General features: G+C 39.6%; 1 protein-coding gene across 2 annotated transcripts in view; it reads left to right on the top strand.

Moving 5' to 3' along the window:
• SHISAL2A (shisa like 2A) overlaps window positions 1-15,043 on the top strand; it is a 41,367-nt gene that overhangs the window by 16,924 nt on the left and 9,400 nt on the right. The window contains exons 2-3 of one of the 2 annotated variants that reach the window (XR_013931012.1): window positions 6,336-6,475; window positions 13,335-13,420. Coding sequence is in view for 1 of the 2 variants with exons in the window: in XM_080406313.1 (XP_080262439.1) it covers window positions 6,336-6,475 (140 nt within the window). In the remaining variant the exon portion in view is untranslated. The remainder of the gene's footprint in view (window positions 1-6,335; window positions 6,476-13,334; window positions 13,421-15,043) is intronic. The other variant, XM_080406313.1, reaches the window with a different exon arrangement.

The raw sequence follows: 15,043 nt of genomic DNA, 5'->3' as shown, positions 1-15,043 counted from the left end.
CGTCACTTTTGCCTGCTTGCTCAGTTTTCTGCAAGTCTTCTAGCATTCTTTGCCCTCATAGCATTTGGTTGCTTGTAGGGACTTAGGATCATCGGAAACTCAGACTTCATTCTTTTCCAGGTCATAGATGAAGACACCGAATAAAATCAGTTTCGCCAATGATTTCTGGTGACTTTTCTTTATACTGAAAAGAGACCACTCAGCCCTGTGCGTATTCTTTTAAGCAGCCTTGAATCTGTAACAGAACTTTTCCCTAATGCTGTGTCAGTTCAGTCTTTTTAGTCCCACCCTCAGTGCAGGGCTTTGTCAAAGGCTTTTTGGAAAATCTAACTCTGTCTGCTGGCTCTTTTATGCATCTGCTTATTGACAGCTCATAGATTCCAGCAGGTTAACAAGGCAGTATTTCCCCCACATAGTAACGCTGGCTGTTTAATGAAAGATTTTTTTGTCAGGAAGCAGGAAGTGCCAGAAGCTTCCTGAGGGCAGAGTGTGGTAACAAGTTGGATGAGGGTAGTGGCTTCACCATCAAAGGACGTATCCCTCATATCCAGGTGAGGTGAGTGGGGCAGGCCTGGGCATCGTGGCTTAGGGATAATAGCCAAGGTCAGATACAACCCCGTGCAGCCCACTCAACGCCCTGACATTGTGTTTATCTCTTGGCTTAGGGATATTACTCCTTTTTTTACAGACCTTTCTGTCTTGCCAGGGATGGAAATCAGATTTACTAGTCTGTAGTTCCTGAGTTCCCCTCTACAGCCCTGTTTTAGGTTGGAGTTACACTCCCAGCCTACCAGTGCTCTTGCAGGGTGGCCTTATGTTGCATGCCCTGGCCAGCAGTTTTGCAATTTCACATATGAATTCATTCAGGGCTCTTGGAGAATGTTATCCAGTACTGCAGGCTTACTCTAATTTATCTGGTCTAATATTTAGTGTATAATTATTTAAAATCTAGTTTGGTGCAGATAGTGGGTTGAATGTGGGAATCTCCCAGCCAGCCGCAGCTCTGACTGACACAGAATTGCTCAGCTTCTCTGATGTGAGAAGACATCCTCAAGTGTCCTTTTTTACGCTTTTTCTCATCAAATACCCATACTGGTTTAATGTTACGTGATTTTTTTGATGTAGTCTTTGACTGGTTTGGTCACAGGAAGCCTTCTCAACATGGGAGAACTACTGAAAGATTAAGATGATGTCTAGCTCTTGCATCTTGATGAGACATTGTAGTGGAGACTGTTAGAGCTTGATCTTTTCAGAAAGTACCTCAAAGAACTGAATCCTATGAGAGGCTTTAATGAAGCATGTCTCTGAATGTTCTTCATTTAGAAAGATTTTCTGGGTCTGAGAAGTATGACTGCTTTCTTTACTCCAGAGCTTTTTAAGTTTCTCATCTTAAATCTTTGTTTGCTTGACTCCCCCCATTAATTTGAAAGCAGTGACTGAATGTACCACCAAGTGGTTGGTGGTACCTGAGGGGTTATTTTGGTGATAAACCAGGTAGAATTTCAGGAAGCTATTGCATGTATCTCTTGTGTTTTTTCTGCTGTGGGAGACGTGTTTGCCAGACCACTTGACAGTCAGCTCTGATGGAAGCAGCTCATGGAGAAACGAGCCGCCTAGGCAACCTGAAGCAATAGTCACTTGCAGGCCTATGCTGTTGTTCTTTTGCCTAATCACTACTGCCGGTACTACATTTAGAGCTATATACTGCACTATCCCTTAGCAAAATGGAACCATCTTTTCTCCTCCCACTCCTGCAAAAACTGCAGTGTTAGACAAGTGCATCCTAACACCCGCTGTACTAGGAGCAGCTGGACAGCCATAAGTAATTGACCTTTGAGGAACTCTGGCACATGTCATATTTCCCCCTGAATTTATTATCTGTAGTATTTCTTTCTCACTTATTCTTTCTTTTTTTTTGCTGGTACTTAAAATCAAATAGTATAGTTGTTCGGGTTTTTTTCTGTTAGAACAGCCTATGTTCCCTTTACACATTTATTGAAAAGCTGACCTCAGCAAAGAAGAGTGAAAATTGTCTTTTTTCTGTCTCTTGCAGCAGTCAGGAGCCCATAGAACAGGGAAGGGCACATTAGGAAAAGGCAGGAGTGTACAGAATTTGCCAGAAGGTTATGCAGCTTTTGAAACCACAAAACACAGATGCTGTAAAACAATAGTGAGCAAAACACTGAACCACTTGCCCTTCATATCTTTATGTTGTGCATGTACATATAGTCATCATGACATCTACTTTACCTCCAAAGCAGAGTGGAAGGGGAGAAATACTGGGCATGTAGCATTTGTATTGAACTGTGATGCAGTTAGGGTCAGTCAGCACCTTTTTTGTTTCTCGTTGTTCTAAAATAATTTAGAATTATTTTTGTCACTCTTCAATTAAGTTTTATTTTATCAATTTAATGGCTTCTTTCAGTATCAAATAAAATTACAGTACCTTTTATAAGTTTCATGTAATATTACACATTTGATTAAAACTCTGGCAGGCCAAGTATAGATTTTATTCAAAATGCTCTATGAATTAATACCCATAGAACCATGGTGACCTAATGGTGTAGCCAAGCTTTGCTTATCTGTACAGATCCTTGGGAGTCTGCTTTAGCTTTCCAAAAGAGCAAGTCTTTTGTTCCCATATGGCCATTCTTCCAATCTCCAGGGAATATTTGTTTGCTTTGCAAATACTATATACAAAAAAAAATAATCACTGCAACGATGGCATTAGAAACTTTTGATTCACTCAGTTCCGGATGACTCATGAGCTTCCTTTTAATCTATCAGTGGACATACAGCATCTGCTTAGCCAATATTTAAATTTTTCCTAGCTGTTATTGGTGTGGATGGACTAATTTTATGGACTAAAAATAACTGTAGGTGTGTGCTGCTGAGCATCCCGTGACAGAAATGTCAATGACCCACTAAACAGCTTCCTGGAGAGCAGCCTGGGGAGCCCTAGAGAGTCTGCTGGCAAGAGTGGAGCCTCTCTGTCCAGTAAAGCCCTTGTGCAGAGGTGTGTGGCAGTGCTACAAGCTCGTATGTGGCACTCGGTGTAACAGCAGTAGGAGCATTAGTGAGATGTGTGGTATGGCTGTATCTTTATTGAAGAAAAGTATTGTAGAAAGTGACTTGGGAGCGTTCTGTTTGGTCTGTGGATCTTCTACCAAACTTAGCATTGCTTATGTTTCAAGAATTGTGTAAATGCTGCTGGGGTTACCCCTAGGCTTTCATTGCCATTTTTGGCATTCATATGCTAGGTCATCGTTTGGGGGGTGTGTGTGTGTGATGTTAATGCGGAGGTTTTAATTTTCTAATGAGGCCATAGCTGTGGGCAAGAGTGACTTTTTAGCTTGCTTGTTTAGTGTCTCTGTTCAGAAAACTGGTCTTTAAACACCTAGTGTTTAAGGTAAAGACGAGAAGATGACAAAATGTTTTTAGCAAGGTCTTGTCTAGATGCATATGCAGCACCACAGTAACTGCTGTAGAATCCAGAGAACATGCTGAAGGGCTGTCTTTATTTTCAGAGGAGGGTGATCATTAACATAATCAATTATCATAGTTATTTTGGTATTTTGTTTCTGAAAACAGTTTTAACTATAAAAAAAAAAAAGAAAAAAAAGATTGTGTTGTGGTTAAGGAACTTAAGTGTTCAGAGCTGTGGAAGCCATACTGAATTCCTCTGAATTAAATAAATTAAGAAACAATGCCTCACCCCCCAACTTTAACGCCAAATTAACCTTAAAGAAATTAGTCATACGTTCTAAGAGAGTTGATGGCTTCAGCATGTGGAGAACAATATGGTATTGAAACATTGTTTAAATAGAGTAAGTACAAACTGAGTCTTAATTTCTCATTGATTTAGGAAGTGGAATCCAGGGTGTCTATTTGGTTTTGTGATGCTGATCTTCATGTTTTTGGTGAGATCTTTTCACATTGCTGATGGAGCATGACAAGTACTTTTAGTGGCATATAACCTATGGAAGGTCTTTGACCTATAGTAGGAAATAATGAAGAGTTCCTCAGGAACTGTTTTTCTTATCTTTGCTATTTGTATCTTACAAAGCATCTTACACAAGTTACGTAGTAATACTGAAGATGCATGGTGCTGTACAGTACACAACTGTATTGTTAACGTCATCTTTACAACTGCATGGAGGAGAGCTACAACCAAGAAGTAATAGATGCCTGAATGGAAAGACAAAGAATCAATCATTAATATGTACTTGATCAAGTCAGCTTTAGGATGGCTGACTCTACTTAATGTTTGGCTAATGGTGAGCAACCTCCTTTGTTCTGCACTGCACACTATTATTTAAATAGAATATTAAAATAGGGCTAGTTACTGACATGACAAAAAAAGCACAAATACTTGTCTCTGAAGAGCCTTTGGGTTGGTATTACTTCCTCAAATAGATTCAGCTGTGGAGAACTTCCATGGTTCAATGGTTGCTCACCTCAGCCTCCTCTAGTGTAGTGTCTTCTGTTTTGTCCATTTGGGTCAAGGTGTTCCAAGTGAAAATGCAAAAATGAGGCCAGAACACAGGTGAGATCTCTGGCTGTAAGGACATATTCAGATTCCATGTTAAGCAGAATATTGCTTGCCTGTAAGTTTTGTTTGAGCCGAAAAATGATAAGGGAAAATTTGCTTAATATGTGCATATATACACAAACATACACAGTCTAGTTCATATGGATGATAAATACCATGAATAATCTTCATAAGGGTAGAGCTGTTCTTTCTAGAACCAATCATTCTGCTGATAATGAATTATTTTAGTTGTGCATGGAACTTAACACTGCACAAACTTCATTAATGGATCTGACCAATAACTGATGAGAACTGCATCTTGAAGTCATACTGGTATCTGTTCTCATCCTACTGATCTTAAGAGTTTACCCTATGGAAATATCTGTCTACTGGTGTTATGGGAACTTGCAGAGAAGCTTTGCAGTAGCTTGAATGTAAAATTCATAAAAACATCCCAAGGCACAATTCTTCTGATCTCCCTGGAAGGTCATAGTAGAATTGACTTCTCACTGATAGCAGTGATTTATAAAGGCATTTTTATCACTAGAGGATGGGGTTCCTAGAATTTAAGACATTCGTCTCTCTCCTGTCCTTTTTACGTCTGCCAAAAATTGTAAATATACCAGAGTAGTAATACAAGGATTCTCAGTCCTCGGACTCACTTAATCTGTGACCAAGAGGCTGCTGTACAATTTCACCAGAAATCTTCGACATGGACTGTAGAATAGAGGATTGGAATGCTGAAGGCATAAAATGGCCCAGGAGAGGATAGGATAGTAAATGATAGCTAGACTGTATTGCAACCAGTCCTTTAGTTCATCATGAGAACATTATATTAGGAAAAAACTTGAAAAGAAGGATTGGAAATAAGGAAGCTGCTAAAGGAATGACTGTATGTACATATACTGTCTCACTGAGCATCTGTGGGAGAACTATAAAGTAGCTTCTATCCTGCAGAAGTAGTATACTGATAAAATCTATATATAGTATTGTGTGTTTGGCCTCCTGAATAATTAAGTTCCTGCTCCTTTGATGCTTTTGATATTGTGTGTAAATTAATTCATCTTTACTTTTCCTTTTACCCTGATAAAGATCATGGAAAAACTTCAGTCTTGATTGGAGATTTATTGCATTAACACAAAGGCACAACAGTGATCACAGTACTCTACCCTGCTTTACAGAGTTGCTAACAGAATTGAATAACATGGCTTGCACATTTTATATCCTGTTCTTTATGGGCATGTCTTCCTTGGTGAGAAGTCTGTGACAAATGTGTACTTTGCTTGGAGTACTCCAATGGGCTCTTCTTGCAAAAAAAATAGCATTTCAAACTGAAAATACGGATTTAATAGTCATGTTGTTTGAGGAAAAGGAGTTTGCTTGGGCTGCCTGGAGCTCTGGAAGTGTGTGCATATATTTGTGTGATACTATGCTTATCTAGGAATATACCCTGCATTGGAGAAGTTGTTGATCTCAGTGATGCCAGTTACTGCATAAAGTTATTTCTGATTTTCATAAACACAGTTTAAATCAGGCTCAGGAGTCGTAAGCACAGGTAACATGAAATGTCACTGAGGGCCAGGTGTTCAGCTGCTGTGTAGTGACCTTGACCATTCTGAAGGCAATGAAATAATTCCAGTTTATGCAACTTAAGTATTGAGCTCTAAACTTCAGTTTACAGTAAAATACACAGTCACTCCCCTGATGGAGTGCAGGCAGCCTCCAGACAACATCCTGACCATTGTTTTAATGGGTATCTCAGGGTGTTTTTACACTTAATTTCTTTGTTTTTCTCTCTTCTTAGTGTTGGAGCACTTGTGGGCCTGTCGATAGCAGCAGTGGTCCTCTTTGCTTTTATCATCACTGTGTGTGTTCTCTGTTATTTGTTTATCAGCACGAAGCCACGCAGCAAACTGGATACTGGTTTAAGCTTACAGCTGGCAGGTAAGACCAGTTGTTACTGACATACATTATCTCCTGCAGAGGAAAAGCCTTATTTTGTCTTTAAATGGATGTGGAGGAATCCAACAAACAGCATGTATTTTCTTTCTGATGGGGACTTCAAGATTTAGTCAAGCTATCTTGCTGTTTTACCTTCTCAATGAAATCTGTACGAAACTCAAATGAAAAAAATGTAACACAAGCTCAGTATATTTATTTAGTAGTAGGAAGAGCATAACACTTTGCAATACTGAGTAAGTGTGCAACAAATAAGTCCCTTTATCAGCAAGAGGCTTAATGATTTAGTTGCTCTGGATTTCTTGTCAAGAGTACATAAGCATATAGTAGTGATTCCATTCTGGGAATAAGAATCTCAAAAGAGATTTTAGGTGTCTTTTCTTGTGACAGGGAGAGATCATTCTTTTGTCTTTCATACTGACTTAGGATCCAGTCTTTGAAGTCTAAGACTCTTTGCTTCAGTCAGTAATTCATACCTTTGCGCCCAAACTGTGTCAGTGGATCCCTGCAGGAACAGTGCATGTAGCCAGCACTAGCCCACTGGCGTGGGAAAACCTGTTGCTGCTGCCACATTTCACTACATTTGTGAAATCTGACTGCAAGTTTTGGTGGCAAGGTGGGGTGTGCTAAGTTTTGCCCTTTGTCTTGGACTTCCTAGGTGTTTAAATGTGGCTTCAGTAGTTCAGCCAGTAAAGTTGTAGGAAGTAAAGGGAATGTTGTACTTAATTAGGTCTTGGAAGTTGAAGAAGTTGAAAAAGGGGAATAGTTCTTGGGAAAAAGTCATCTCACCTCAAATTCTTTTTTCTTACTAGTTTTTAAAATGTTTCCATACCTGCATGGCAATAGATGACCAATGAGTTACTATAATTATAGCCTATTATACAGCAGTAAACCCCTTCTGAATGTCTAGTTAACATAGTCCGCTCCATACCAAAATTCTTATGTCTTGTTCTACAGAGAATGCAGGCTTTGCTCTATAAGTTGTTTATAGGGATGTCAGGAAATGCAAAGCCTCCCTTTGGAGCTATATAAGCTGAGCAAGCTGCTGAAGTGAAAGTCACACATTCAGCAAACTGCTACTAATCTGCAAATTGAAAACTTCACACCTGTCCTGGAAAGAGTGGAAATAAGACCTGTAACCTAGAACAGCCTAAATAAACGCTTGGGTGGGATGAACAAAATGCCTGGTGATCTTTCACAAGATGGTTGTATTCTAATTATAAACTGGCATTATGCTTTTGAACGTGTTGCTGTTTAATTTCTTCCCTCAGGTTTTCCTGCTATGGCATCAGCTTGTAATCCATTGCCAGGACAGCAGTGCTGGTTTTCTCATGCTTTGTATTTTTGTGCCAGACATGTTTGGCATATGGGGAGCTGGGAAGGAGGCAGGTGCTACTGCACCACTGCTGCCAAGTGATTCCATCTTTCTCTACAGACTCAAAACCTGCTGCAAAACCACATCCTGCTTTGGCATTAGAGATAGTTCCTCTCTTCCTATCATGAGGTGAACCGCATCCCAAGCTCCCCTACTGATGACCCAGCATTCACGTAGGCATCCTGTTTCCCATGATTCTAGGTGTTATGACTCCAGGAAGCTGAGAGATCTTTGCTCTTTCCAAACCATCTTCTGTGTTGTTTTTAGCTTTGTTCAGACTGCATTGCTTTGTATTTGAACACTGTTTTGATTTTGCTCTCATCCTGTGTTTTTTGCTTTTATTATTCTGCTTCTTTGACTGCTCTGAATGACAATTATTTCACATCTAAATTCTGATAGCTTTAGCTGTTGATGAAGTGGGTTGCCAGAAATCGAAAGCCAGTTGCTTTGCCAAGGTTGAGAGATCTTTGAAAATATTGAAGGATTTAATTGACAAGCCTGAGTACTTATCTTCATTATACTTGGGTTTCTTTTGCATGGAAGTCATGCAAGGGCTGAGTATCTGAGATGACTAGCTAGCTACTTTCAGGCCTGGGGAACAATAAAAGCAGCCTCTCCTCTTTCAGTTTTTCTGAGATTTGAACGTAATCCTGTATAGGCTGTAAAAATGTATTAAAAAATTAAAATAATCTTTAGAAATTTCAGAAAATTTTAGGCCTGTGGACCATGAGTTTTAACTGTGAACTCATTTCAGCCCTGCTTTTTCTGAACTAGCATAACCTTGCCTTTAGATGAAAGCTGTGTCACACATTAGATGTTGTGCAGTGTCTGGACCCCTGGAGCATTTAGAAAGCACTCATTTATAAAAGCAATACTTGTTACTATATTCAATTTCACCCATAATATATCAGCTTAGTTGGAGTTTTGTATTTCATTAAACTTACAATAGATTCTTGTGTGCTTCCCACATCTGATAGCCAAAGTTGGTCATTGCTCTGCAGGCGCATCCAAGATCTCCTAAATATAGAAGTGGAATTGTTGAATTTTTACAGAAATAATTTCACATGCAATCATAAATATAAAAATAATCTGGATGTGTGGCCTTTGTTAAAGTCTCTGATTCTGCAAAAGACAGATCAGCTGGAGTTTGGCTCTATTTAGTCTTGAACAAATGGTCTTCAATAGCATCACCACAGATACTACCTATGGGGTTCGTGAGTTAGCTAAGCATGTTGTTAGCCCTATCAAAAATTAGCGTTTTAATCTGAGAACTAAATTTCAGGGAAAATGAGCTCAGCCACAGGTGTAAACCAGCAGTAACTACTTAAATGTTAATGGAGTTATACTTATTTCTATTTGTAGTATTGCAGTATAGAGTGCGGAATAGATCCCTTATATGCAAGACAGTGTGTACTGGCAAACGAGAAGATCCTACATCCCAAGGAGTTCACAGTCTAGTTTCTCATCAGATCTAGTATTTCTCAACAAAAAGCAGCAATGTACTTTACCTCTTTCAATGAAATCCTCCTTTTACAGGCAAAATTTCAGTTCTTTATACATTGCTTTCTTATTGTTTGTGCTCTGTCTCAGAATGCAAGGTTCGCCTAGGATTTGGCTTGTGGGTTAATGATCTGCTTTACTAAAGTGTCACAGTGCTTCATTTTTTCTTCTATCCTCACATCTACATTCAGAAGTAGGGAGGTGCCATTAGATCTGTCTCACAAGGAGACAGAACTGCAAGGAAGTGTCATATTTTTAATACTTTTTGTGTCAATTTAGACATTCTTGTCTAGTGGAATTTTGAAAGAACTTCACTAACCAGAAGAGCTTTTTCCCTTTGCTTGTGATACCTCTAAAAACGTGGCTCTAAGATTAGCTTGGCACAGGAATTCTGTGGTACAGAGAATTGAGCCGTGGTTTCTGAGACCAAGATGAATACTTAAATCATTGGACCGTACTTTCTCTTAGCATAGTGAACTTGCTTTTTAATCATACAGGTTGCTCAGTAAGCTCTTTCTAAGTGAAAGGATTTTTTGCTGAACTCATTGTAGGTGTTTCTGTTTTTCCCATTTGAAAGCTGGAGAACTATGTAAGTGTTTCGTGGTAAAAAAAAGCCCCAAAGGAATCTGAGCCCTGAGAATGCAGCTATGCATTATGCAGTTATGGATTTTCCCAAGATGAAAGGGAATTTGGCTATACGCTTTGTTCTCCTTCTAATGAAAAAACTTCCCTTTGTGCGAAAAGTTTATCCCCTTCAAAATGTAGGGAGCTAGGGAGTCACAAAATTGTGAATGTTTTGTTAAGGCTGAGCAAACAGTGCTGGAGCATCTAGAGGAGATGAGGATGACTGAGTAGAGATTGCATAATTGTCAGGAGAGGAGTGGTAAACAGGCAGAAAAGCAGAAATCTAGAGGCATATCTGCTGCTGAGCTCTGAGAAAAGGTGAACATACGCTTCCAGGCAGCTGATGGGAGAGCAGTAGTCATCTCTGCACACCCCTTAGAATGGGTTTTGCCATCAGAGATAAAAAGGTAAATAGAGACTCCCCACTTTGGTGACCCAAACAGTTCATAAACACATTTTCTGAGTTGCCTTCATATTTCTACCAGCATTAGTCCAGGAAGACCTTTGAGGCAAGGTGTCCTATATCGCTGCAAAGCGAGAATAGCAAATGACATTTTATGATGGTAACTAACATTTTCCTTTAAAACTTAGCACAGGAAACCCTCTATAATATATTTGGAGTCAGACAGCAGGGACCTTTAGGTTGGAGTGTGAAGAGAACCGTGGCCTTGTAAATTACTCATAAGTGCTGGGAAAAGTGTGCTTTAATGAAAGAGATTAATTCTTTGTTCTTACAAAGCAGTGACATCATAGTATGCTAAAGTTCATGGTTTCATTTCATAGTAATAAAAAAATCAGCTCGAAAAATAGCCAGATGACCTTCCTGTCCCTATTTCTCTCCTTAATTAAACATTCCTTATGGAGCACTAATCAAATATACAAAACATTTAGGTATTTTGATGAAAAAGCACCAAACTCTCACACTTTCTCCTCCTTAGCTCAGTAGAGTTATGTGACTCTATTCATTCTGAAACCATCTGACTTCAGAGACACTGTGCTTGGTTTTTGGAGTATGCATTGATAGGGTTGCTTTCTAGGTTTATCAATGATTTCCACTATATAGTCTTTCTGCAGCTGGCCTTAAAGTTTCCCCAGTTAGGCTACTTTTCTCTTTGCCAGCCATCTGCCTCAGATATTTGTATATGGGAAAAATCAGCCTAATGGGCTCAACTGTTTAAAAAAAAAAGGGTTTTTTTCTTTAGGAAATGAAGAAATTTCCTGTTTTGGAGCTGGGAATTCAAATACAGTGGAAGGGTAGCATTAGTTCAAAGGTACATCACTAGGACAGATTAAATTTGGGAATGGTTAAATTGGACTCCTTAGCTTTTAAATTTCCCAAACTTTCTTGTAGTAGTGAGTTTTTTGCAGCTCATTGACTCAGTTTTTTTTTAACTGCAACAATACGCATAGATGCTGTAAGCTGGTTTAGATATGAAATCTAGACAAGCTTCAAAACAGGGTGCCTTCCTCTATAACTGATTAGGATTTTTTTTTTTTTTTTACTCTTTGGGTTTGCTTTTTTTCATCACAGCTGAAATAACTCACTGAAGAGACCTGGTTTCAGCTGAGAACTTGGCTTAAATATTGTACAGACTTGAAATGACAAACTATCAAATCCCATTTTGATATTTTGAAACCAAACTGCAGGTTTTTTCAGTTCAAACAAAATGCAACTTTCAAAATGCTTCAAAAGCAAATGATTCCTTTACCCAATTTGCTTTGTTGCAGTTTTTTTTTAAATGAAAATATTTGAATTCTCAACTTTTCCTCCCTTTTGGATATAGGGAACCTTTTTTAATCCCTTCCCTACATTTCCTTGGACAGAGGCACCCTGCCCAGTTACGCTTTGCTTTTCTTTTTGTTCTCTGTGTTGGCGCAAGCAGTGGGAAAGTGCAAAATGAGGTGCAAAGACAGTGTTGGACTAGAGGCTAATGGGCAATACAGGGAAACTTGGCCTGGAAGGAAGATGAGCTCCATAAGGAGACTTAGATGAGACAATGGAGTAGAGAGAGGTTTTGGAGCCAGTAGATAAAGGAGAAACTGCAAAGACCTCGATGTGCCTGGGAGCATGTGGAAGAGGGACTAGGCTAATGGGGTTGAGAGCAGCAGAGCAGGGAGGCAATGATGCTGGAGGGGATGGAGAAACTCCTGTGAGGGCCAGGGAGTGGAACAATGGCTATGGGTGGTCTGGAGAGCAGAGGTGGGGTGCTTGAGGAGAGGGATGAAGAGAGAGCCTTGCAGATGGAAAGCATGCACAGGAACAACTAGAGATTTAGGGCAGAGAAAAGAGATGGGAGGGACTCAAAAGTATGAACTGTTGTTCAAAGACATGGGGACTAGCATGGGAAGCATAGTAGCAGAAAATTAGGACTGGAAACTGAGTGAGGAAACTGGGAAGGGAATGAAAGAATGAACATAAGGTAGGAAAGAAATAAAGTTCAAAGTGTGGTAAGGAAAGTCTTTCCTCCTTGAGCTTTGCTTTCTCTGCTGTGAGCAGGTATCAGTGAAAAGCACTGGCAGAGTGCTCTCTTCTCCCTTTGTGACAGTGACCCGTTGAAGACTGCTTTTGCTTTGGTTATTCTGATCAGCTCGGCAAACTCACGTTATCTGCACTGAATCTAAAGATTCCAGCCCTTCTGCTCCAAGCAGATGTCTGTCAGTTACCCGGTGGAATCTGATGAACTATTATTTATTCTAGCCTATGAAGCTGTGCTCTGAAAAACAATATTCAAATACTATTAAGCTTGAGAACCAAACATTTAAAAGATGGGAGGTACCAGAACTTGAGATTTTCTGGGCAACTGGTGAAATGTCTAACTAAAAATTGCTTTATTTGCTCCTGTCATCTCTTTAATCTTTCTGAAAAACAAGTGTGATGCTTCTTTCACGCAAGGAAGTATCGTAAGCCTCCCCTCACACAGTGGTTCGGGATAACTGGATGGAAGGTGCAGTGACTATAGTAGTGACTGATCATATTTGGAGAGGGGTTAAATTTTGAGATTTCTGATCTGTTTTCTTGAATATGGGAAATTTTTCTGCCATTTATTTTAGCAGACTCTGATTTCCTGCTGTAAGTGCTACTTATACCACAGTGCTACTAACTTAAACTGCTCTTCATCTTGACGTTTATTCCTTTTTAACACAAGTAAGTTAATAGTTGCAGCCTCCCAGGGCTCAGGAATAGGAAGTGGGATGGCTCTTGTTTATCCCATCCTCTGAAAATTGTAGAGGAAGATTCCAGGAATTGTATTTTTTCTAGTGCAGTAGGCACCTATGTGTATTGCTGCTTGCAACTAAAGGAAGAATAATGCTGTTAGTTTTACTAAAAATGCTTTTGTTTTACAGAAAGTGAGACTAGAGGGAGTTCGATATGTTAAACAACAGAGTCACTGGATGGATTCTACTTTCTACTAATGCTGTAATGAATATAGGTACAGTGAGAACTTTTATTTTCATCTTCCTCTTGTATTTGTATACCCTCTGCTCTGTTTTACGTGTGGTGATGCAGATATGATAAGCGTTTTTTAAAATACCATGATTTTTTATGTGGGTTTTTAGCTTTCTGAAAAGCACTAGCAAACTGTCTGTTTTACTTATACATTGCCCTGATGCTGTCCTTGCACAGGGAAGTATCTGCAGAGATTTGAACAAAGTCCTTCCATAGAGAAATCTCTTTTTGATTTACTTGTACATGGATAGTCCACCATGGTTGTGTGCCAGAGAAGATTACGTACCCCTTATGCTGTATTTGTCCTTTCCCTGATGCTGTCCAGGGTGCACAAGAGCTTACTAAGGGGGCAGCCATTATAACTTGTCATTCAAAAAAAATTCTTTAGCGACAAACTGCTAGAAAGACTCTGTGACAAAGGGTAAGAGCAATGAAGTATCTGGTGGGTAGTTTAGTCATACCCTGCTTCTTGGGATGCTACCTACAAGTGCTGAGTCAAGTCATGATAGAGAACTGAGGAGGGTTATCTTGCAAAAAATGAAGTTTCATATACTGACCTGATCTTTATGCTGAAATCCTGTTTAAAAGTCGAACTGCCTATGGCACAGACTGTGCAAAATAGTAATTCAAATGTATGCCAGTACCGATGAATTATACTTCAGACTTAAGAGGAATTTCTAAGTAACGCAAAAGACTTCATATGGCATGAAACATGCATTTTACTTTATGTAGGGGGTAAAAGCTCATAGCTAAACAGCCACAGAATGTGAGAATAGCCATAGATAAGCAATGTCTGTCAGAAAAAAAATAAAGTGGGCCTGCTTGCTCAGCAGTTTTTCTTAGATGAGCAGGGATGTAAATGTGTCAGAGTTCCCTGCTTCACGTATTTTCTGTTGTACCTGTGCATTGTAAGTGCAACTGCATCTTTCTCAGCACTCTATTATGAGCATAACAGGTTGGTTTGGGCTGCTTTTCCTCATGAAAGTACTTAAGTGTAACAAAACTCATTTTCAAACTCCTAACCACCTCCACACTCTTTTTTTTTCCTCTGCTGTTGCAAATGAAATGGCTTGTGGGAGAAAAATGCCATGGGAAGACTAAAAAGGATCCTGCAGTCAGAAAGCCATCTGCAGTGAGAAAATCCAAAAATATCTGAGGCAGGCGCTAAGTGCTGAGATAAGACCTCAGTTCAGGTCTGTGAATGTGGCATTGCTTTCTGAAGGCAATGAACCTCTCATTTCCTCATGCTTCAGTTTGCCAGCCTTCCACTGTAGCGTAGAGACTATTCAGTTTGCCAGCCTTCCACGGTAGCGTAGAGACTAATGTTTGTGGAGTGCTCTGAAGTGTAACCTGCTAACCAGTGTTGCTTACAGGAAGAGAGAAAGGAGGAGAGAATTGAAAGGCCAGCTGCAAAGCATTTTTTTGTAGTGTTTGAATGCACGCATGATATAAAGACCAAAAAATTTAGAAGCTTTGTTTGTGGATGAATTATCCGGTTCTTTTTTGTCGGCTAAATGAGGCTGGCATTGTTACGAAGACTCAAAATACTTGAGACCTCTTTTTGGGATAAAACTAGGAAAACTGTGCCTTTAGCCTGTGAGCTTTT

The sequence above is a fragment of the Falco punctatus genome (assembly GCF_963210335.1).
Source record: "Falco punctatus genome assembly, chromosome: 11".
NCBI classification, from domain to species: domain Eukaryota; kingdom Metazoa; phylum Chordata; class Aves; order Falconiformes; family Falconidae; genus Falco; species Falco punctatus.
The sequence above is the reverse complement of the archived record's forward strand: the minus strand, read 5'-3'. Positions and strand labels throughout refer to the sequence as shown.